Here is a 26,677-nt window from a genome sequence, read left to right on the forward strand (position 1 = left end):
CTTGGGGCCGAGGAACCTCTGATGCCAAAGTTTGTAAATATTCTCGGAGAGTAATAAATAAGTAAGAGAGTCTTAGGATCAAAGAGAGTTTCCTCATACTTGGGATCAACTATTTATACTACCAATCTGAGGAGTAGATTATGCATGCTTTATGAAGTCTGGATTTCTCGTATTGTTCCTTTTGACAAAATCTGTAAATGCGGCATGGCTGTGCGACGGCCTCATTAATGTAGTGTGTTGCCCGAGTAGCAGAGCCATTAATGCGGCGTGGTTCTCCAACCTTCTCATCTTATTCTGTCTCTCTCCTAGTTCGTTCATACATTCTCTGTCAGTAGATCAACAATTCTCCGTATGTTATGCTTACTGTGTGGGCAGACACTCGATTACTGGACAATACTCGAGAAGATCTTAGATTGACGAGTTTCATCCCTGCAGCACCATCCCTCATATAGGTTATGCATAGAGGATTCTCCTAGTGGGCCTGGTTCGTGACTTTCTATCTTGGACCGGGCTTAATAGGACCTTTTGGGCCTAGAGGAGAAAATCCCCTTACTCATAATATAGAGAATTACTATATTTATCATATTTAAAACTTCCTACGATATACTTGATTTGGAATTTGGATCTAATTGATATCAAGTCTTCCGCCATTAATAGTTTTGGCTTTTATTTACTGGCCTCATGTGCATATGATCATTTTTTTATAGGCATGATAGCAATTATGTTAGACGAAAGGATAGTACAACGGTATGAAAGGTGGACCAATAAATACTTTTGGAAAAATAAACAAAAAAAAAAGTAATGCTATATGCAATCGAGAGTGTACAATTACCGCATACTCGTTTTCAAAAAAGTAAGAATCATTATAAAAAAATAATTTTTTCATGTATATCTTAGATTTATTTATTTTTTTAAAAAAAGTATATGGAGACTGTATATTTTAAGACTACAAATATTATTTATAAAACAAACCCTATTAGAAGGGAAATTAGTTTAGACGATATGAGCGGATATTGAAGATTGTAGTATAGAAGTGGTTCAGTTTATGTGAGGGGTGATGGCATGTGAGACTCACGTGTTGACAAAAATGGATTATGCATGGCAAATTTAGGTAGATCAAAGGGAGAAGAGTTCGAAAAAGGATGACAGACTACTGTTGGGGATAAGAATACAGTGGTCCCCGCTTAAAGCGTCCCACTAAATGGTGAATAAAAGTACCGTATAAATTAAAGTAAAATAAAAAAACCACTTCTAATAATTTAATAATATCCACGCGTCCAAATTTTTAGAGAATGACTACTCCCTCCCAACTACCAAACTGAAGTTGACACATGGCAAACATTGATGGGCTCTAAAAATTCTACAAAATCCCGATCAAAGATGGAAAAAGTGGTAAAAAAGGGAAGAAAATACTGATCTCTCTCTTGAATTTCGCTAGTGATAAATTTAATCACTAGTGACACATGGCAAACATTGATGGGCTCTAAAAATTTAATCATTGAAGTGTCCTGATCTTTTGGAACACGGTGGAGTTTGGTGACAATTTTCTTATATTACTGGAGGAGTTTAAACAACAAACGAGAAAGGAAAAGATGGAGAATGGATAGATCTAGAGAATGAGGGGTTTGAGAATAATGGGAGGCCGGGCATAGTGATATAGTGACATAGAAAAGGAAGGGAGGAGCTTCTCCCACTCTCCCGAGCAGATGTACTACATGTGTGTTAAAGATCAAATTATTAATTCAAAAATTTTATGACTGTTAGATATTAATTTAATTAAATATTTAACATTCATGATCATAACGTTCCACTACGCTTCTAAATCTAACGTCCACGGCGACCGACTCTATCGACACTAACCCGATGGTAGTCCTTTTCCTTTTGTCGGCTTCACTCATCTATCAGTATTCAATGACTTAACACTATATATACTCATATAAAGTATTAAGAGAAAATGATTTACACAACATTTTTTACAATATTTTATACAACTATATTTTAAATGAGAGGTATTTTTATAAAACATCTTATAAAAGTAACATAATTTTATAAAAATACCTTCATTTTATAACATTATTGTACAATGTATTGTACAATATGTTGTGTGTATATCATTATTCAGTACCAAAACGTCTTAATCCAACCTATAGATCGCCTCTGTGACTTGAACCCATGACGTGGTACCTGCTCTGATACCAATTGTTAAAAACTCAACCATTGATTCAAATACCTTAGGATTATTGAATACTAATTTAGTTAAACTTTTAACCATCAAGATCATAACAATGTGAGAGGAGAGATTGGGCAAGGGGGGCTTCCTAGGGCTGGAGGGAATTAAAACTCGAGACATCCGAATCATTTAAATATGCCTACAAGCCTTCATTCTCTTCCATCTTTACCATTCACAGGTTATTCTACTTGAGCAATTTACAGCTCCTAATGAAGAATGAAAAGAATTTGCTCATTCTTTTTGTTCGCATTAGCACTATACACTTTGAAATTTGGAATACCTTTAAGTTATTTTTTAACACACTCATTAGATTCATTACAAGGCTCATGTTGTAAATTAACTTGGATTGGTGGATTTAGAGGGAGTTGGACTCGATCGAGTACCAGCTTTAAAATATTGTCATTAGGGTTGAGAGACTTAAAAGATGGATCAGTTCAAGGAAAACATGAGCTATCTGCCTCGTACTCCAATTTAATCTTTTGAAGAAGGATTTGGTTGACATAATTCAACATGAAAATTAATGTCTCAATCCAACACATCCAACATATATAGTACACAAAGTAAAATGTAGATTTTGTAGTAAGAAAAAAAATCGAAGAAAAAAATCTTGTTCATTAGTTCCAGCGATTATATATATATATTTATATATTTATATAACTTAACACCAAGTACTTCAAAATAAGAGAAAAGATACTAAATTGCTTGTGCTGAATTAGGCCGGGTTTTGATAGTAAAATCCTCTCAACTCATTATCTCATCTCATCTCAATATCCAAACACCACAAACACAAACACTTTTTAATTTCAAATCTTCAATTTTTTCATCTAATCATTACCTAATCATTAATACTTTCTCAAACTTAAAAACAAAATACAAAAAATAATTCGACTTTTTCAAATCTCAAAATAAAAATTATATTATAATAATATTTAACTTTATAATATTTTTATTTTATTTTTTCTCTCTCATTTCTCAAAATCTCGTAAAACATATTAATTCAAACCGTTTAACTACTATTCACAAATTAAACATTTCATTATTATTTATAAATCATTTCATCTCATCTTATCTCACTATCGAAACGATGCCAAAAAAAATTATTTTCTGCAGAAGTGCCAGCCATACTAATTAATCAATAATTCCATCAGTTTGTTTTTAGTAGTTCTACCATTGCTTCAACATGAATTTTTGCAACCCAATTATTCCATAAAATTTTCTTTGTTCAAAACTTGCCTATTGTATTTGACAATCTGTGCCAAATATATATATATATATATATATATCACTTTTTGAGACCCAAGGAACTGTTAAGATCACATACGTATATAAATGATTAAATCTATTTTTTATCGGCTTAAATTTTTGAAAAACATAATGATTTCACATAATATCAGAATAATGGTTCTGAATTTAAATTTTAACTCTGCAGTAATTTGAATTTGAATGTAATGATTAAACCCACATCTTTCCATTAGATTAAACTTTTTACTTAAGTGGTGATTTCAAAATAAACCTATGCATTTTGGCTCATTTTACTGAACTTTTCACTCTCACCCGTCCAATTGTCTTCCTCTGGCCTTACAGGTGCAGCCGTAGAAAGAGAAGCACTCGTTCTAACAAGACATCTAACATCTAAGGCAACTCTTCAGATCAAAAGGTACACTTTCTTGAAAAACATAATTTGTTGTATTATTAATACTACATATTTCCGGTCAGATTGCACATATATATATATATATACTCATAGTATAACCTGATCATTATTATATATATAGTCAGTTTATATATATATAAATTCACTGGCTACTGATCATACATATATATATATATATATATATCACCGTACGTAGAGCTGATACAGAAATAACTCAAGGCAAATTAAGTCCAAATTCTATATACACTCGGCCACATAATATATATTAAAAGACAATGATCTGTTCGCATAATATGCAAATTAACAGCTCAATTAACCTAACTACGGTCAACAGATGCAAGCTAAAAATATGAAGACGCATCTTTCTGATTCAAAAGCATAGGAAAATGTTTGTCAGATCATGACTTGTTTATCATTGATCCTAATTTTCTACAAACATTAATTCTGGTAGTGATCCGTACGTAGACCTGAGCTATATATGGTCTTTTTTTTTTTAAAAAAAAAAATTAGAAAAGGAGGACAGCACCTCCATAAACTTTATTACCTCTCACTTATGGCGGAGGAACAATCCGTGAAGAAATTATTATCGCCTATCGCACCATGTCTAGGTATTGAATCTGCCACTTGATTCCCTTCTCTATAAAAATGTTTTATAGAGAAATCATAACCCCCCCAACATTGATCTCAATCGATCCCAATAGTCCCAAAGATATCACATTGTACATTTATTAGTTAGAATCCAAGAAACTACAACAGAAGAGTCACACTCTATATCCAGTGGCGGACCTACCTTATGTCTAAGGGGGGCCATGGCCCCCCCTCCCCCCAAAGTTTTTAAAAATTTCCAAATATACCTTATATTTTATTTATAATTCTATAAATATAGCAAATGGCCCCTCCAAAAAAATTTACAATTCCCACATGTTCTTTCAAATTTTTGAAAATTTGAATATACCTAAAAATGTCTTTCTTCAAATTTTTTCCTGTAGTTTCAAAATTTTGTATACTTTTTATATATTATTTATTTTTAAGGATGTGACCTCACCAAAATTAAATTAAAATTAAGTTTAGGAAAATTAATAAGCATTTTAATATGGATCTCCAAATATTTTTTTGTTATACAATATTAGTCTTCTTAATATGGAATCTAAAGTTAAAATACAAGAAAAATCATTTAACATTGATGATTTACATGAAAAATAGTTGAGAGGTTTTATCCTGATCTAGACTTCATTGAGTAAAAAAAAATATTTAATGTCTCAATTATAGCATTATATGCTTAATTTGACATGAAAATATTTAGATTTCGCATGAAACTTAATAAACTAGCTTACATATTAAAATGAAAGATGACCTTTTAAAATATCACTTGATAGTTTTATGAAGAAAATAAATTGTAAAGATTTCATAATAAAAATAATAATGGATTAATATTATTTCATAAAACATTATTGTTAGAAATTTGAAACATATATTAAGTTGTGTTTTTTAGATTTTTTTTTTTTTTTTTTGTCAATGTAACAAATTATTGAGATCTAATTTTATATATAATTATATTTTTATGATTTTTTAGTTTTTTATTTTATTTAATATAAATGTGTTACATAATAAAAACGTTGGCCACTACTTATAAAAGTTCCTGGTTCCGCCACTATCTATATCTATTGTTGTATAACCCAACTGTTGACATAGGCTTATTCGTTCTACCACCACCCGTAGGTCGGCTTCATTATTAAAACAAGAACCAAAAAATTTTGAAAACCCAAAAAGTATATTTCCACAAGAATCCCTCACAATACCACCTCCTCCAGCAGGACCAAGGTTGCCAAAACTGCTTCGGTCCAAGTTTAACTTCAGACGTCCAGGCCAAGGTTTCATCCATCTCACCACTTGCACTGTAATCTGTTTTTGTTCCACAATCGGGTACCTCTAAAGTCCTCAATACCCGTGCATCCATAACTGAAAATTTTTGGACTTTATTTATTCTGCTAGCCAGCATCTGCATCCAATACTTAATCAAGCCCCACACCTCCATAATATTTTCAGATCTCCCCTCCATCCTTGTTGCACACCATCGTCGCCAAAGTCTCCAAACCATTATGCATGGTATTGGACCCATCAAAATCCCAAGTTGCGATAGACGAGATGCCCTATTAAACTATACTTGGACCCTTTCCTTCCAACTTTGTTGAATGAAGAATGGAATTCCAACCGCTGTCGAGAGCTTCCGCCAGTTCACAGCAAAATCTCCCTTGCCAAGGACGTGCTCCAAGTCTTCAATGTTCCTCAATGTGCAACAATTACAACCAGACACTAGAGGGATCCTCAATTTACAAACATGCTCATCTACACTTAAGCAGTTAAAAACTGCATTCCACATGCACAGTACAATCTTCTTTGGTAACAAATTATGCCACATCCATTTAGCCAATTCAAATTTCGGTATCTTAACTCTGATAACCTCCCATGTCGACTTTGTAGAAAAAAGCTCCACTCTTCTCAGGTAACCACATTAGAATATCCTTTGCATTCCTCAAGGTTCCTACCGTCTCCATAACGTCAAATGTTGTCTGCCTACCCAGCAACATTTGAAGCCTTTCAATATCACACCTATCATTAAATACCAATTCTTGCAACTTGATATTCAGTTCTTCCACCCCAAGCACTACTTCAAACAATGGACCAGTACATAAAAACTTGTCATACCACAATGAAATATTATCTTGTCGAACATTCCACCTTGAATTTGTCAGTAACTCCAGTAGACCTTCAAGAATTTTCTTCCAAAACCTCGACCTCGACCTACTTTCTATATTTAATGCACCATGGCCATGCTTTACATATTTTGCTCGAAAAAACCTAGCCCAAAGAGAATTTTGAGTCAATAGCTACCAACCAAACTTCATAAACAAAGACCACTGCACCTCAAACACATCCTGCACCCTGATACCACCCTCCTCCACTAGAACACAGCTTCTTCCAAGCTATTCATTTTCTTTTTCCTTTACCACCCTGTTCACCGCAGAAAAAGTTTGCAAATAAACCATACAGCTTTCGAATCACAGTTTTTGGAGCATGAAGCACTGACAATAAATGTAAAGGCATGCTCGAAAGTACATGTTGCAATAGAATTAACCGACCCCCTTGTGATAACAACCTACTCTTCCACCCTGATAACTTCTTACCTATTCATTGAAGTAAAGGTCCAAAATGGCTAACCTTTCACTTACCATCCACAATCGGCACCCCCAAATAAGTAAATCGGAGATGGCCTTTTGAAACTTATTTCTGTCGGCAACTCTCCACTTCTTTGGTGATTCAACTTCTTGGAAAAGAAAATTGTTAACTTCGCATGATTTACCCTTTGACCAGTTCACCTTTCATTAATATTCACCACCTCCATTAGGCACCGAATAGAACCCTTACTTGCATTAGCAAAAACAACAACATCGTCATCATGTAATAGATGGGAAATAGAAGGAGCACCACCCATATGAGTAAATGGCAAAATCCTTTTCTCAGGCATCTCCTTGTTAATCATTCTTGAAAGTATTTCCTCCATAATAATAAATAAATACGGAGATAGTGGATTGCCCTGACGAAGCCCTCTTTTAGGCTTAAAAAATCCTTTATAAGTGCCATGCATCATAATCGAAAACCACGGCATCGCCACACAATTATTAATCAACCTACAAAAGAACTTTGGAAAGCCAAAAGCACATAGAACATGTTCCAAAAATCATCAATTCACCCGGTCATACGCCTTACTCATATCTATCTTTAGCATAATATTTCTACAGCCTCTAACCTTCCGATGCATGCAACAACTTTGTCATCTCTTGCGTAAGTGTAACATTTTCAAAAATGTTCCTACCTTTCGCAAATGCACCTTGTTCCGGTGAGATTATATCTCCAAGCGCCATATAGCCCTGAGCTATGGCTGTTCCTTCGTTTAAAGGCCACTTTATACTTAGATGAATCCTGATCTTGCAAGACAACAAGCATGCAGCTGTAAAGAAAATCCTCCTTAAGCTTGAATATTGTTTAGCAGCTTGCGATAGTAGAAAATAATTAACGGGGCGTTGAAGTGATAATTAAGCATCCTTTAAATTTTGAGACGAAATTATATGTATGTGTGTGTGTGTGTGTGTATATATATATATATATACACACACACACATAATTTCATTCTGTGTATAAAACGGATATATATAACATTGAATATAACATGTTGGTACTGTTAGACATTAGTTAGTGAAATTGAAATAGTTCGATTAATTGCTAGAGAGTCATGATCAGTCGGCTAGCTAGCTAGATATTTTACAATTATAATTACTTTTAACAAAGATAAGATCATGAGCGATTACCCTTTTGTGAGTACTGTAAGTTCATGATCACTCCCATGCATGCCTCATGAGAAGATCAGCCTTTGCATCATTTAAAGTGAGTAAGCTAACGATTTGACATTAATGGACTGTGTAGTTATCCAGCAAAAGACTCACTTTGCATCATTTATTTAGGACACTGATAACCCATGCATACATAGACACATAAATCTTATATATATTTTCTACATTATAATATGTTATCGATCGCCAAAGTGTATCAATATTGATCGATGAAAAGTCTTGACCACACACAAAAGTTACTTTCAATATGAAAAATGATTTTTACAAATTAGGTTCTTCGAAAAAGGAAAAAAAAAAAGTGAGACGGACTTGAAAAAATCCTCTCTTTATTTTTTCAAAAAAACTGCATGGTCTAGTATATTTAGCAATACTCTAATATGAAAGATGCAACATTTGATCTCGAGTCAGCTCCTTGGTCATATTGTTGTTAGGGATCTTTAATTATCGAGTCCACATCTTTTATGCTAAACCACTGCTGTTCCCTCTATAAACATAAAAACACACAGATCTGACTCGACAAACGCACAGTACTACATACGCGCAGTCTCTCTGTAGATCTCAAAAGAACTTGGTTTTGATTTGGCTGAAGATTAATATGTATGGCTTATTAAGACTTGTTGCACGTTCGTAGACAACACATGAATTAGTCGGAATATTATTGCCATTTGTATCAATATTTATGGTAGGAGTCAGACTTAGATCATCATTCTTTCGGGTTCTCCGGAGATATAAATTGAGTACTCCAAGAAAAGCTCAAAAGTACCCAACTTGAAACATTTTCGTCAGTACTCTTAGGTCTAAACAGAGAAAACCGGTTTATAATGTCAATGATATTGTATCAACCACTTTAAGTAATATATATGATCGATATATATAGCATGACATGATCAAGTACTACGTACATCAGTATAATTATTTAGTGCTGGCGCCAGTACTGCGAGAAATTAAGGTGATCATGATGTAGTCTTTATAGTTTTTTTTTTTTTTTTTTTTTGTATCGATCAATTTGCCACAGAAAACATCTATCTATCTCGAGATCCTGGAAAGCAACTATCTATGATCATCACTTAACGGATGGCCCCAACAGTTCTGAGTTTTTTTATTTGGTTCTGCGAAACTTATAGATTAATTAACAGGATAATTTTCTTATTTAAATGCCTTGTCCTGATAACATTGAATCCATCAAAATCTCTTCATTCACGTGTACACACACACACACACACACACACAACAAATATATATATATATATAGCTATATGCAGGTTAAATTTTGTAAGATTTAATGGTTTCATATGCAAGTACTACTGCTAGTCATCAAAAGGGGCAAAGTCTAGCTTAGTTATTGTTTCTATTTACCGACTTCATTCATGCAAAATATCCACGTACACACAACAATATGCACTAAGAACTGGGTCCAAAGGCTAGGCCTGCAGAGGATGCAAACTAAACATGCATCACCTCATGCTAGCTTTAACAAATCGATCGGAAAGATTAAAAAGAACAGAAAAATGCTAATTGTACCTAAGAAAAACTTACAAAAAACTTACTTTTACATATGTATGTTGAAAATTATGAAATTTGAAATTCAAAAGAAAACTAACAAATTGAGTCTTATTAGTAAAACTGTAAGTACATGAAGCACTACTCAAAAGAATATTATCTCTTAATTGATATGCTCAAAGTTTACTTTTAGGGAAGATGAACCCTCAAGAGGCTCGAACAAGCAAGCATATTGCATCCTTAAAGATGGATACCTAATCAAAAACTCAGAGCATTGGAAGACTAGACTAAGATGTGCTACGATAACACACACTCATTTCAATCACTAAACGTATTTGAGTTTGAATCCTTGAAATTTAAATATGTTGACTTGATCAAGCTCTCTGTCCCTATAAAGTATGATGTCTGACTACATTTTTATATGTCTCTTGCAAATTTCCTGCCATTCAGAGGACCCACTAGGCCAGTTCCAATCACCTCCTTCACAACATAAACATGACCAAACAAGCCAGAATATGCTGATTGGTTATATAGCATCAATAACTTTCTTTATCACTAAACTTTATGGCATGGAAGTCTTTTATATATGGACGTAACATGGCAACATATTGCTTCATTGAAAGCCCAAGTACTACTAAAAACTTCTACATATACTATGAATTCTTCTGTTGCTGCTATTTTCATCATGAAGAGGTAGAGTAAGTGTGACAACATCCCCAATTTTGAGTAATAATATTAATAAGAGTAAGCAGCTAATACAATATCATTGGATCCAAAACCATATAAAGCTTAAACTATCGAGTTAAGTGCATGGTGGTGTTCTAACATATCATTATTTGATATCTTGGAGACTGAAAACTCATTGATCCTTGGTTCAACCACATCCGCAAACCCCCAGTGTGTCTTGTCATCTAGCATCCTACAAAAGATCACGGAAGAAGGCGACTCCCATGAGATTCCAAGGCGGACTCATTCGATGTCTAGTTAATTATTTAGAACACTGATCAGAGGATAAGGATAATTTTTCCTATAAGAGGTCAAGGAAATGTTTGAGTGAAAGTAATTGTGAATACATGATGAGGTTGTTGCATATTCCTTTTGTATATGTGTATATAAGTGCTCCTAAGAAGGTGTCTTGCACCACATGTAGATATTTGGCTGGAAGATCGCTGACGGTAGTAACCGTGTGCCTTTTTCTTTAGCTAGATATTCTCTAACACCCAATTATGTCATTTTTGGTATGTGAAGGCACCCACGTATATATACAATGCGTGGGCATTAGACCGTTAATAACAAGCCAAGTGAATGGATAGAAATTCCACTTGAAATGCACCTAGTAAGCTCTCCTGGCTTTACCTTGCCTATGTTGGACTAATTACGCCTTGGGATATTCTCTTTGGTTTGAGTCCTTGAGCCTATTTTATTTGGCTGAGTCGCCAAATGGCTAGTGTTAGGTATAAAAAGAGATTCCAAAATAGATTTTTCCTAACAAGTGGCATAAAAGCCGATGGTTGATCAACAAATATATGAGACCGGTGTTGGAGATGATCATGACAGTAATATGGTTGACTCTCATAGGCCAGGTACTTTAATATAATCTTATCCATTCTCAGGGGTGATTATATATGAGCATGATATATAGTTATGGATCTTTTTAGCGAGCTTGGTGGTACTGACACATGACACTTGGTAAAGGCTGATCCGCTTGAGGGGGAGTTTAATAATTGTGATAGAAGTTTACATGGGAGCTAGGGGTCGAAGATTGTTAGAATGATCTTTCGTGTGCTTGAATGCAGTACCAAGTAATAATAACAAAATTGAGATTAATATAATGATTCTAGACATAACCAATATATATGTTATATCCAAGATTCATTCGAAAACTTTCTAGGACTTGATCTCCGAACTGGAAAGCATAATTGCTTGAAAACATCCTAGCTGCGTTGTCCTTTCATCACTTCCGAAAATAATTTCAATAAGAAAATATACCAGCTATAGGAGAAAATCAAACAAATCTTGATAGTATGTATTCGTTTGAACACTGCTAAGTACACAGTACCTGTGGAGAAGGGGGTACTTCAGATCCGGTCCATAGTTGAAAAGTAGACATATTGATCATATCTCCGGTGAATGGATAAACATTTATCGTATGAATTTGGAAGTATTTTATAAACATAGCAGGGAAAAGGGAGATTATGCCATGAAAGCCAGCCACAACGATCTGATACCTCAATATAACGATCTGATACCTCATCATCGAGTTATAACTTGCCTGGATTATTACAATACCGGCAGATACTAAGGAAAAATGGGGACCAAAAAACAAGCAGATAGGAGGTAAAATGCATGCATCTTCATTAATATTCCATCGCTAAATAACCCGAAGTAATTCATAGATAAATATGCATAAGCTAGCATTCCCGAGGTACACCCATTTTCTGCTATATATATATATCAAGAAAAAACAAGTACAGCTTAAATCGATAATGCGTAAAACCTTCGATGCCATCGTGCTATTGTTTGAAGAAATGCATTTGAGTGCAGAAGTTGATAATTGGCACTGTCTTCCAAAGGTTCCCCGCAGATTTGAAGTTCTGCAAATTCAGACTTTAATTGATTTATCATGTGTTTGAAAAAAGGTAACAGTAGTACTCTTTATATTCTTGCAAAATACCTTTAATTAATTAGAATGATTCATGTTGCCGACGGTAAAAAAGCTAGAGCGTACTGCAACTGCGCTATTAATGCCCCAAGTGAGAGATAAATTGGGAAAGTAGTTGCTATTCCCATTGGTGGAGCTTAGATCTTTCGAGATCACCAAGTTTGGCTGATGATAATCCAATCTCCCAGATGGCTTCAACTTTTTTCTGATCACTACGGATTCCTGATCAATAAGGCTTGCTCTTAGTCCTTGATCCGCTAGGTGAGAGTGTAGTTCTTCAATTTCGACCGCCACCACCTTGGAGGGTCTTTCACTATCTGCACGCTGACTTTGTGGGCTCAAATATTGTTGTAGAATTTGAGGTCCTGTTGGACATTTTTTCGACTCGTGCAGCCTTTCAGTGCACATTTTTTCCCTTGTCCTTTCCCTTGCCCTTGCTCTTGCCTTCGCCCTCGACTCTTTGGCAAGAAGATGAATGGCACCTTTACTCAGCGTTTTCGTCTTCTTGTCGTTCGAAACACTAGAACTTAGCAATGACTTGCTCTTCGAAACTCTCCCTTCTAGTTTCTCGCTATCGGTGACCGCGTTGATTCCGGAAAACACGTCATATTCAGAACTGCAGGGAGACAAACGCTTGGCATGCCCACTAAAGTTCTGCTTCATTTGTGCAACTTCTTTGATCGCTTTTCTAGACTTGGTCAGCAGCCAGTCTAGGGTTTGACTAGCTTTGTCAAACCCTAGCATGTCCTGGAGATCAAAGAACTTGCGGGCAATCCCAATGGACAGTCTCACCCGTCGATCCCTCAAGCCCTGGGACGTGTAAATCTTGCTGTGCCGATCTTTCTTCACTGGTTTGTTGACAAGGAAATTGGATAAACTAGGTGGGTACTCTCCAATATCGTTTTCCCTATTCATAGTTGGATGTTTTGAAACTGCAAAATTGACGTTTCCTGGAAATGGAGCATTGGTGGGTAAAAATGGACCGGAAAGCGGGTCGTGATGGTATTGGTTCAGGAAAATGTCGCCAAGCTCGTGGTTAGCAAAAGGAGGAGGAAAATGGTGGTCTGAGGATGAGGGAAAGTGTGGAGGAGGATTGAGACTGCTGGTGGAAGAGAACATTTGTGGATTAGAATTGGAAAGTACAAAGCCCTAGCTTTTTTGCAATGAAAACTACTGGGTACCTCCGCCCTTTATATCTTTTTCAATCCTTTTCAGATTCATAACCTATATGCAGGCCGCAGCAACTTAAATGGGTTTAGAGTCACGAATGAATAATAAAAAAAAAAACATGTACCAATGATAGCTAGGGAGAGAACCAGTAACTGTTGTACATTTGTAGCCAACGTATTTCTTCATACTTGTCTTTACTTTTGGTTAACTAATACATTTTCATTTTTCCCTTTGGAGCAATCAGCAAAGCTTGGGGAAACAAGGAGTTGGAGAAGGTGTGAGAGAGAGAGAGAGAGAGAGCGAGAGCGACACACGCACACTGTTACGCTGAGTGGATAATAACTGTTCACAGGAAACAAAACATGTGGGGATTTGTGCCACTTTTTGTGGGAACAACGCAGGAGACCGAGGGCTCCGGATCGGGAATCCATCTAGCTTTTAAGCCCGTTAATTTTCAGAGAACCAGAGAAAAAACTAGGGATAGGTTTAGGTTTCCGGGAACCAGCAGGAGAAAATGGGAAGGATATATAGGTGATCAACCGGCTGTGGGTTGGGTTTTATACTTTTGTAAAAATTAAATTAAATTAAAATTAATATATGATGAGTTTCTCGAAGCTGGACCGTGAGCTTTATGTGGTGGTCGTACGTATATTTATAGAAAGGAAGTGATAGGCTCCACGTTCTTCTGTCCAATACCAACTCAACAGAAAATATAAAATTATTGAATGTAAATTATAGGGTGGAAAAAGAATATAGATTATAGAATTAATTACTGGTGATCTTTGAGTACTGTCCCCATACATGTCGTTTTCAATGTAAAGAATCCCACTTATCTCCACTACCAATATTACTTTTTCCGATTCAGTCTGTAGCATTCATATATATTAATGTAGTACTTGAATTTGTAACATTTGGGAAAATTAAGGTAATTAACTTATTATGTACCTAATTATCCCTGTGCACTAGTGTTATATAACCTCCTTACCTGTGATTTTTTATTATTAAAAAATAATAACTAGACTTGTTTATAACTCTTTACATACACATTTTATTTTCTTTTTTTATTCAATTTATATATGTTCCATACGATAAATGATATATTTCTCTTATATATTAAAAGACATGAATGAATAATGCTTTTTGTTTGACAATTTTTGTTTCATTTATGCCCCTGTGTGCTTGGCTGTTGTTACGGTTTTGTCCATCACTCTTGTATTTTACTTTTCGATTTTGCCTTCCTGTGAGCAACTGTTGTTTGTTTGTCGTGTAATGACTGATCCACTTCTCCCATCGCTTACGTTTATGTCTCCGAACTGAGTGTTATGTTCATTTCTTGTTTGGTTTTCATTTCTTGTTCGTCTGTTGTGGATTTTGAGCATCCGGTGTGTTGTGGGTATATTGATTTCCGATCATTTTTCTCTTCTTTTATCTAGGACGTGATTCTCATGAGTAGCTTGAAATGTGTTTTTCATTTTTTGCTTCTTGAAATTTGTTTAGATTAGTGTCTAGGTCTCTTTGGATCCAATGGATGATTTCAAGTTTTTTTGTTGTCGTTGTTTCTGGGTTCAAAGGCTTGTAGATTTATTTTTATTTTCTTCTTTGTGCTTGTTGGGTCTTCCTTCTCCTTTTTTTGGTTGGATATGGATCTTGTCATGCGATTTCTTTTCATCGGTATGGAGCATATTTTTTTGGGTTTCTCGGTTCCTTGTTTGGATTGGAAAATCACCTCAACTCATCTCATATCATCATTATAACTTTTTTAAATTTTTACATAAAATATAATAAACAATTCAACTTCTTCAAATCTCAAAAATATAATAATATTAAAAAATAATATTCTAACAATATTTTATTTTACTATTCACAAACCATCTCTAAATCTAAACGAAAAATTTCTCGTTTGTTATTCTGGTTCTGCTTTAGTTTTTTTCTGTAAATCTTCTTTTTGGTTTTCGTTGGCAATTGCTACACCATAACTCTAGCCTTTTTTGGATGGATCCTTTCAAAATACCTTGTCATAGAGATCGCGGATGGTTATCACAGTCCGATTCACAAGTCGATATCTAGAATATCTAGGATAATAACCTTTATATCTCTAGGATTTAAAATGAACATTATTAATTTTATTTTCAAAACCGTGAGAAACTTCATATTATTTTCTATTTTTAGGTTCTATTTGTTTGATGCATGTGTTCAATCCAATCGGCCATTTGTTTGATGCAGTCGGTATTCATAATTCTTTATAAGCTTTGATGCATGTAACAACACTGCTTCATGATCATTAAGCCAAACACAGTGTAAAAAATTGTTTGTGGTGTGCATCTTCTGTATTTTTTACTGTGAGGATGCTTATCTAAGCAGTAAGGAGAAATTATGGATAATCATAAACCATTGACATCATGAAAGTCACTCTTTTTTATGTATTGGGTGATGAGATTCATTACACCCAACTATTGTATTTATATTTGTTCACCAACTTGGCCTTGTTTGTTTTTCAAAAACATCTCATCTCATCTCACCTCATCATTACAACTTTCCCAAATCCCCACACAAAATAAAATAAACAATTCAACTTTTTCAAATCTCAAAACAACAATAATATTAAAAAATATATTCTAACAATATTTTATTCAACTTTTTAACTTTAATCTCAACTCATCTTATCTCATCTTATCTCATCTCTAAAAACAAACGAGTTATATGCTCCTAAATTTTTAATAACCATACTTAAAAACTCCAAATTCATTTGATATAAGAACATCTACCATATGTCCAAAACATTGCAACATTGTGTTTACAAAAATATGGATCATACAACTAGCTAGGCGCAGAGGTAGATCAACTCTAGAAGCAATGCCACAAACATTTCAATATTCTTTCGATAAATGTCTTGGATGAAGACACGTACCCACATGATCTCAATACGTATATAACCACCCCCCAAAACTTTGTAACCACCGTCTGAACAATGAAGAAAACAATTCTATCATATTTTGGCGTTTAAACAATAAACTGTAATTTGAATTCTTAATAAACATGCTTTATTTTCAAAGCTTGCTTCAACTTATGGTTTGTTTAAACTTTTTGCTATTTTGCTATTTTTAGGTTCTATTTGTTTGATGCATGTGTTCAATCCAAAATTTAAGGTCTCGTTTGTATTCATAGTCTATCTCAACTCATCTCATTATTATTTATTATTATTCAATAACTTTAATTCACAAATTTCACTACTATTTACAATTCATCTCACTATTATTCACAATCTATCTCAACTCATCTCCGAATCTAAACGACACCTTAATAGTTTCCAACTAAAATTACAATATTATCCTTCTTTAAATTATTATTGTAATTTTTTTTAATTATACAGAGCACATTTATATTTTTCAGGAATTTGTTTTTCTCACAACAGGGCACGTTAGTGTATGTCTATATATATATATATATATATATATATATGTGTGTGTGTGTGTGTCAGATTATCCAAAAATCTCATTAATTGTATATGTTATATTTGTCATGCAGGCATCGATCGTATGCGCGCAGTAGTACTTCAGGCCGTGTGGATGATGATTTGTTTTATCGTTTTTTCATGGGCGATCGTCTATCATGATCATGATCATGATCTTATTCATTTACATCCTTCCGTCTTTCGCTATCTAGATCTCCCTATGCGAAAAAGAAAAATTCTATACAATTTTTTATTATTCACATAATTTTCACATATTATATTTTTTTTAATTTTTATTATTCTTTTCTTTTTTTAAATATTTAATATATAAATAATTAATAGAAAAATTAAATTAATTTAAAAAGAATAAACTCAAAAAAAATTTTAAAATTTTAAAAAATATGGTGAGTGAAAATCGGAGAGATTGTGTAGAATTGCTCCTCCGAAAATGGGGTAACTAAGTACAGTGTACTGATCATCAGTGATGACAAAAAAGGAACTGTTACTTTGGATGGTGTTAACGAAGGATTCGAGACCCCCCAACGTACGATCATCGAAGCTAGCCCTGATGATCAGTACGTACTACTACAAGAGTCTGGGTGGGTGCGTGCATGAATCCAGTCCGTGAAGCGCATCCATATTTAGGGTTGACGTACACTTCTTTACTGTTTCTCGTCTGAAGCAGTCAGAGATATTGGAGCTCATGTGTGACCAAGTTTCGTGTTTTTCTATCTCGTCCACCAATATCAGTTCTTCTTTGCTGCACCAATTGGTCAAAGATAAGGACGTCCACGCAGGTGTTGCGATTGGACTACTGCTTCAAAGTTTCAAAACGAATGAGTACAATGTTATTTATTGTATTTTTTTTTAATTATTATCTTTTTATTTTATCATGGGTTAAAAGATTTAAAGCATTATTTATTATTACATTTACATCTAATATGACATCAAGAATGTAATAAAAAGATAATAAATAATTTTTTGAGAGATTAGATGCATAGGTGGATACTACAAAAAAATTATTTATTTATTATAAATCATTTTTTATAAAAATAATTATTTTTTATTAAAATAAATCTATTTATATTGTAGATAGTCATTCTTATCGTAAATAATATGTCATAAATATTTATTTTTATAAAGTTTAAAAATTCAAATAATCAATGTTAAATTATGAAAAATAATTTTTATATTTGTAAGGTGGGTAACACGGCACAGTCTCTATACGAAAGTGAATTTACTTTCTTTTATAATGACCTATTTTTTTAAGAGGAATATTACAATAAACTTATTTTTTTTATATTTTATACTGTTAAATTATTCGATCCTGCCAAGTAAATATAATTGTTTCAGTGATATGTCCGCAATTATTTTTCATTTTTGGTTTTTAATTTTTCAACTAGCTAGGTCGTACGTACATATGGGCCAGGTGGTCATTCCTGTCTCTGATGGGCGGAAGAGGGGGCCGCATCTAGACAGGGGAGACTTCTAAGCAAAGGCAGGCATCTTCGTTCACTACCATAGTGGTCATTCTTTAGGAGGTGTTTAGATTCGAAGATGACTTGAGATGACTTGAGATAAGTTAAGATGAGTTGAGATGGATTGTAAATAGTAATAAAATGAGTTGTGAATAGTAATAAGATTTGTGAGTTAAAAATAATTAAATAATAATAAATAGTAATGAGATGAATTGAGATGAGCTGAGATGATTTACGAATCCAAACGAGCCCAGGGCATGAAAGTTTAGTCAAATCAAGAGCAGCGATAAATGCTAAAGCTAAACTAAATGAAAACAAACTCTCCTAAACTTGTTAGATCGACTAGCATGTAGCGTCGTTCATGTTTTACATCCCAGGGCGGCCCTACATGTTAATTAGGAAGTTTAGTTTACGCGTGCAATTAAGACGAGGCTTTTAATAACCTTGGTTCAAATGGTAAAACATCTTGTGTACGTCTGGGAGATGTTCTTTCATGTATCCTAATCTCTTAATTGGGTATAAATAATATTTATTATTTAAGAGACAGGGACTATTGAATTGAATGATTTTTTTTTTAATTACCGATATACAGTTGCAGAAAATTTCTTATGGAGAGCATGTGTACACTTAGATTAGTTGAAATGTTTTTCCCGTCTAGTGCCAATAAAAAAAAATGAGACCTTTAATTTAAACTAAGAATATATATTTTTAATACAAATAGCTCAATTTTATTTTTGTAGTACACCCTTTTCAAAAGATGCATAGGACAAGAAAATAATCAATAAGTTGTATATATATATATATATATATATATATATATATATATATATATATATATATATATATATATATATAGAGTTCATGTTTAGAGGAGATTTAAACAGTGAGTTGAGATGAGATGAAAGTTAAAAATTGAATAAAATATTATTATAATATTATTTCTTTACCCTTTTTCACGAGCTCCTTTTGTACCATTGTAATTTTTTAGGAAAGCTTTTTTGCCCTCCATCATTCTCTACCCTTTTTTGTTAACTTTTCACATTTTGAGTAGATTTATCTAGGGTAAAATTCTTACCCTCTTTCATCTTAGCGTATCCTGTTTGAATTAAGATATGAGTTGATATGATTTTAAATTAATTGAATAAAATATTATTTTTAATATTATTATTATTTTGATATTTAAAAAAATTAAATTGTTTATTATATTTTATGTGAAAATTTTAAAAAATTATAATGATGAGTTAAGCTGAGTTTTGAATCCAAACGGTTCAAAATTTTATTTTGGATAAAAGCTTTTTCATTTTTTATGCTAGTTTACCTTCTTTTTTTTCCCCAATTCTTCATTTTTTTTTCTTAACCCAATTCAAGCCATGGGGACTTTCTCTGGTTCTCGTACGGGGGCTTTGGATCGCGACCTGCGTTACATACCCTTTTAAGCCTTCCCCATTCACATCTTTCTAATAAATCTAGTCATCGGTATGCTTAAGAAACTCTGATCTACTGAAAATCATGAATTTTAAAAAATTAAAAGAATGAATTTTATAAGTAAAAATATAAATACATGTAGCACTACTCATTTGAAATTAGAGACCCCCTCACAATTTTTGTTAGATTCAGATATATTAATGTTAATTGGCACCTTTTATCTGTCACCAATGGTTCTTTGAATTCTTGCTAGTTATAGTCATTTGTTATATGTTGTTTGATGTTTTGTGCCCATAAAATGAGCAGATATATACTCATTGACAAAAAGGATAGACAAACATAAAAGAATAAGTAAGTGGAAAGATGATAAGTCCATTAACGATGATGTTAGGTCAAATGGGACTATCACACATTGCTTTCAGCATGTCAATTTTCTAAAGTTGCATTTCGTTATCTGAAAAGTGTCTCCCATTAAGAAAAACATAGTCAAACACATTCCACTTCCAACATCGTGCCAATAATAGTACGTACCATATTATATATGTAGGGAAAAAAAAAAAGATTCTTTCTTTCGAGGTTATAGCGGTATAAAAACAATGTACACTTCTCCCAACTTGTTGGCTATAATCTATTTTGATAAGTGAGTGCAACACATAGAATGTTTAGTTAAATAAAATAGAGTATAGAGTCAGAGTTTGAATTCAAAATTTCTGTTTTGTATCATGTGAAATCAACAATTGTTCTAAAAATTTAAGTTGATAAGAATAAATAAATTTTATTATTTGTATTATATATATTCTTAATAAATAAAAATGGTTGTGAATAATCTGGTGTTGTCGTTAAAATTCTGAATTTTTTTTTTTCATTTTTGTTTCAGTTATTGGCAACATTAATAATATATGAATTACTAATTAATTGGTTATCACTAATATATATATAGCTAGCATAGTGACTTTCATTAGGAATTGGATCAAGGAATAAATCTTAATGGTTGTATTGATCTCCACCCGCATATCTATGGAATTATCTCAATAGATCTGATTTTCGTAAATATCTCTTTGGACGGTCCAAAGGCTAGAAACTGGACCAACTTCCGTAGCATATAGCTCTGTTGGTTTCCCCGCACATAACCTCGAGTTCAAGTTAATAATGAAAATATAAACAGTGAGAGAATTGATTCGTACAAGTCTTAAATAGATAAATTTCATATAAATTTTTATAAAAAATATTGAACCTTATCTTAAAAAATTATAAAAAAAACTATTCGATCTTTATTAGTGTGACTCATTTTTTTTACAAATAATTTATACGAAACTTATCTATTTAGTGCTCATAGTTAGCATTATTCGTGTTTAATTCTATGTAAGTTCAAATTGTATAAGTATTTGGATCAAAACTCCATCCAATTGTATGATGGATCGAAGTCTCCTCTCTATGGTTTCATGAGTTGAAATAGTTATATATATATATATATATATATATATGCATGCATGCGGCCCTTGAATCACGCTGAATATTGATTATAATCAATTAATGTCTAGTGATTAATTTGATTGTACGTCAAGCATTTTGGCATGCATTAAATAATAATTACAACGATTAATCGATCGTCGATTTGCCTACTAAAAAAAAAAAAAAAACACATTGATTTGAATAATAATTTGAAAAGGTTAAATATGAGTAGTAGATGGGGGGCCGGGGCCGGATCGAGTTTGTAATCTGAGAATCTTATGTACTGACCATTTAATTTTTGAAATGCAATTTGATTTGTCAATATAATAATTGTTTTGTAAAGGAAACAGACATAAAGGAAAGTGACAATGCCGAAATGTTGGTATCATTATTAAAGGACTTGACATTTTCCCCCCCTTTTTTTGGGCTTTTAGAAATTCTTTTTTTTTTTTTTTTTTTTTATGAAAGCCATGAGAGAGAGAGAGAGAGAGAGAGAGAGAGAGATGTTCAGAGCTTAGTAAGTAGTAGAGTAGCAGACACATGCATATATGCAAGGTCAGGTCATCCCTGAAAAACATACATAGGCTATATGTTGATCATCATGATTCATGAACTGATCAGCATTTTGTTGCTGTTTGGGGGCCCTGTTGTTTATTATACTTGCACGAATCGTAGGTTAGAACAAAAAAATGGGGCTTTCTATATGTGATGAAACCCAAAAGGCCTAAGATTTCCTGGGCCTCAAGTAATATACCCAAGAAAAACACGTATCGATTTCATTGGGCTTATTCCTGATAAGACATTCTTATTTTCTTTTCCCCTTTATGGAATCAGAACAAGATTTAAAAAATCTAACATCTATAGTTAGAGCAATCTTGTATGAAAAATTTTACTTATAATTCTCACATACTACATATTATACAAAATTTTTTATTTTTTATTTTTTTATCTTATCAAATGTGTGATGCATTGATGATAAGTAGAATAATTCAATTAATTTATGAAGGTTAAAACAAAAATATTTTAAAAAATTAAAAAAAAAATTATATTAAGGCTGATATGTAATGTGTGAAGATGATAGTAGCAAGCAAAACCCTTCTTATATATACACATATATAAGTATAGCTACAACATTCTTGGAATTGAAAACATTTGCCTCTGAAACTCCAAAATCCAAAACCATAGTTCTTTTTTTTTTTTAATGAAGAGAAAGTGGCTGGTTTTACTGTCAATATATTTAAAAATATTATTAAATATTATATGGTTTATTTTATATATCTATCTAAATTTCAAATGCAAACCTAAATTGATATGGAGTGTCTAGGTCCAAATTCTACATTGATTGTATTGAAGTACTAGCTTAAGAAAATGAATCTGTATAAATATGAAAGGAAAATCTTAATATATTCCTTTTACTAAGGGCAATATTAGTTATTTTCTATCAAATCATATATTTATACTCATTTTTGCTTTATTAGTAAATATTTGATTTCAAGTTTTAGAAGTGATTTTTATTTCAATTTTGGCCAATTTTTTTGTAGGACTCTTGTTTATTTATGTATTTATTTCTTATACAATAATTTGGAAAAATCATCATAATTTTGAATTTTACTATTAATCAATATTATTCAGAGTTATTTTCTCTGTATTTTGGGTGAATTTCTTATCTTCTCTGTATTGATCATCTGTTAGAACTAGCCGTCAGAATTAATCTCTATTTTGTTTAGTGTCAATTGGCATCCCAGCTTTAGCATTTTTCTTTGGGTGATATATCATCAGTTTCTATAGCTGGTGGTCGTGGTCATTGTGGGTAGGTTTCAAATGAGGAAATCTCGCACCGTGATCGTAGGGTTCAAGATGTGATAATTGAGAATTTACAGAGACAAGTTACAGAGTTAACCCGACATTTAACAACGCTGGATATCGGTGATCGTGAAATAGAAAATCACGATTTCGATTCTAGTTTTGAGAACCTATATCACAAGTGTGCTCTATTTTGTGAGTACCGTGGCAGGAAGGAGTGTCATGGAGATCTCAGTTTCATGGTTTATTTACCAGAATTTTCTAGTACTCTTCATATTAAAGGTTTCGTTGAATTATTGCACGAGGTTGATTGGATTTACTACTTTGAGGAATAAGAGTTTGAGGATGAACATTCTTCAATAGGTGAAACTCTATACCAATCTAAGACACCTATCATGATGAACATAACCTGGAGAATGAGGTAACTATATTTATTGAAAACATAAAGAATGTGGAAAAAGGAAATGGTGGTGAAGTTTTGAAGTTTTAAAATCATTAAACAACTTTTGAGACAATTAACTATGTTAATTTTCTTGGAGTTGATAATTATTTTTCAAATTCTCTTATACAAAATATATTTTTTTGGATTTGAGATATGGGAAAAAAACTTAATTTTGGAGTATAAGATGTTCAATATTATTTTATTTCGAGGCAATCAAATCAACTTTAGTTTTCCCATGATCATTGGGATGATACAATAAAAGGACAGAAAAATTGGTCTAATTGGATATCAAAAATATCGAGGCAATAAAGTTTAGAATTCGAGGGCGAATTTTCTTCAACCCGGTGAGAATGGTGTAAACCCAAATTGATATGGAGTATTAGTTATTTCCCCCCAAATTACTTCAGAATAATTTCAGTTATTTCTCTTAAAATCATATTTATTTACGATATTAGTTATTTTCCTCCAAATCATATATTTATTCTCGTTCTTGCCTTGTTAGTAAATATATGATTTTAAGTTTGGAAAATACTTTTTCTCGAATAAAAGGAAAATTGATCTAATTAGATATCCAAAAGATCGAGGAAAATATTTTTTCTCAAATATGTTTTTTCTCAAATATATATATAGAGGAAAATACTTTAGTCACAAAGAGATTATACAAAAATAAACTCACAAATTGATGTGGTTTGATATGGTAAGTCAAATTGTAAAGTTATTTTTATGATAAAGTAGATCCAACGAATTCAATGAAGCCACGTTAATTTGTGGGTTTATTTTGTATAATCTTTGTGTCTATTGCAGTTCTCATATATATATAAAGAAAAATGCTACTTTATTCACTCAATTTATCCTCTCATTTTGACATTTTATTAATTTTAATTAATATATAAGAAAATGACTATTAGTATATTTATATTTTTTTATATATTTTTTAAAAATGTCTTAAAATGATAAAAAAAAAATTAATTTTTTTTTCCTAAAAAAAAGACATTTTAAATGAGCAGGCTACTCAGAATAGCCTCGCTCACATATAAAACCAATTGAAATATATAATTTATATATAAATATTTGGGGCTGTAGTATTATTTAGGCTGCGTTTGGATGTTGAACTGAGTTGAGTTGAGTTAATAAAATATTGTTAGAATATTATTTTTTAATATTATTATTATTTTAAGATTTGAAAAAGTTGAATTGTTTATTATATTTTATGTTGGAATTTGAAAAAATTATAATGATGATTTGAGATGAGTTGAGAGAAGTTGAGGAACCAAACGAACCCAAATGTGTTTTGTTTAAATAATTTTTTATATAGATCTTTTAATATTTAAAAATAATTTAAAAAAATAAAATAAATTTAAAATATTATTAAAAAAATATTTTCGTAATTAGAAAGTAAAAAAATATATATTAAAAAAATACTTTCTTATTCACGAAGTAAAATAAAAAATTATAAAAAATATTTTTTATAATTTTTTATTTTACTTCATGATTAAAAAAATATTTTTTAATAATATTATGATTTTTTTAAATATTTAAAATGGACTTGCTACAGCCTTGTTGGGGGCTCCCGTTGAATTTAGCATATAATTTTCTATGTGTATTTTTTTATATAGGTTTTTTTACATTTTTAAATATTTTTAAAAAATAAAATAAATTTAAAATATTATTAAAAAATATTTCCTTAATCAGAAAGTAAAAAAAAAATATTAAAAAATAATTCCTTAATCACGAAGTAGAATAAATATTATTTTTTATTCTATTTTGTGATTAAGAAAATATTTTTTAATAATATTATAATTTTTATTTTATTTTTTAAAATATTTAAAATTATTAAAAATATATATAAATAAACAAATTAGAATGAAAAAAAAAAAAAAAAAAAAAATGCTACAGTACCAACGGAAGCCTCCAGCGGGCAGGTGGCATTTTATATATATACTTTGAAAACAATCTGATTTGAAAACACGACAAAGTGGCCAAACTTTCTGATTGGAAAACAACCTGACGGGTGCTTGGTGTTAGATGAGTGGGGGAGGGCGTTGCAGTCATTTTGACTGGTGCACGTAGCAAGATTTAAAGCTGCCATTTTGACCAAAAAAAAAAACTTTGTGGGGGACTCTCACCGCTACGTGCTCTTTTATTATTGGACAAAACGGACAATATATATATATATATATATATATATGAGAGGGTGTTGCAGTCATGTGCTTTCTTTCACACTTTTACCTTACTCCTTCTTGGGTCCAATGGCAAACTGTACGAATCACTTTCGGATTCTGACTACTAATTTACGTGAAAATGGTATCCTGAATTCAGTGAGGCCCACTTTCGAAGTAATTTTGTCAAGAAAATCAAAGTAATTAAAGAGTTTTGGGATGTTTTAAAAAGTAATCAAAGTAATCAAAGAAATTTTATCAGAAACGCATGCAAAAGTCCCAGGAATATCTGTTATTTTTCTTTTTTTCTCGACTACATATGAGTGGTTACAAAGGGATAGACTTTTAAGTGATTCTGTAGCCATTTGACATGATATCATTCTATATATTCAGCTTTCTTTAATTTACGTACATATGATTTCTTATTCATATTTAGCATTGAGATTTCCATGGCAATGAGGAATATATATACGTGTGTGTGTGTGTGTTTGATCTGCTACCAAAATGAACGTCTCTCGAACCATCAAATTACGATTCAGCGGCCGGTTTGAAGCCAACAGTAGAATTCTTTACTTCGTGAGATCATTCCAGTACTTGTGACCCTAGCTCTATATATATGAGTAGTGCGTGATGTTTGGAGTTGAACCTAATTGATGCATGGTGGAGCCCCACAATGAAGAACTGGCACTGTTATGAGAATAAGGAATTTTACTTGGAATTGAACCGGCAAATTAAAACAGTAATGTTTTTCTTCTACCAAATTTGATGCATATATGTTCCATTTCATTTGCAGATAAACTGAGTATTAATTTTAGATACAAACATTAACCAGTATTGTTTCC

The 26,677-nt window shown here is 32.2% G+C and overlaps 1 protein-coding gene across 1 annotated transcript; it reads right to left on the reverse strand.

Moving 5' to 3' along the window:
• Window positions 1-12,144: 12,144 nt before the first annotated feature.
• On the reverse strand, window positions 12,145-13,635 carry LOC108984552 (transcription factor CYCLOIDEA-like). Its single transcript, XM_018956549.2, has 2 exons — window positions 12,468-13,635; window positions 12,145-12,387 (listed from the first exon to the last, which is right to left on the reverse strand). The coding sequence occupies exon 1, from the start codon at window positions 13,572-13,574 to the stop codon at window positions 12,474-12,476; it is 1,101 nt and encodes a 366-aa protein (XP_018812094.1). The 5' UTR covers window positions 13,575-13,635; the 3' UTR covers window positions 12,145-12,387; window positions 12,468-12,473.
• Between the last annotated feature and the right edge of the window lie 13,042 nt (window positions 13,636-26,677).

The sequence above is a fragment of the Juglans regia genome, chromosome 1 (assembly GCF_001411555.2).
Source record: "Juglans regia cultivar Chandler chromosome 1, Walnut 2.0, whole genome shotgun sequence".
Lineage (NCBI taxonomy): Eukaryota > Viridiplantae > Streptophyta > Magnoliopsida > Fagales > Juglandaceae > Juglans > Juglans regia.

What these genes read in the sequence shown, in the direction of transcription:
- LOC108984552 (XM_018956549.2), bottom strand. Translation starts at nt 13,574, where the DNA reads ATGTTCTCTTCCACCAGCAGTCTCAATCCTCCTCCACACTTTCCCTCA.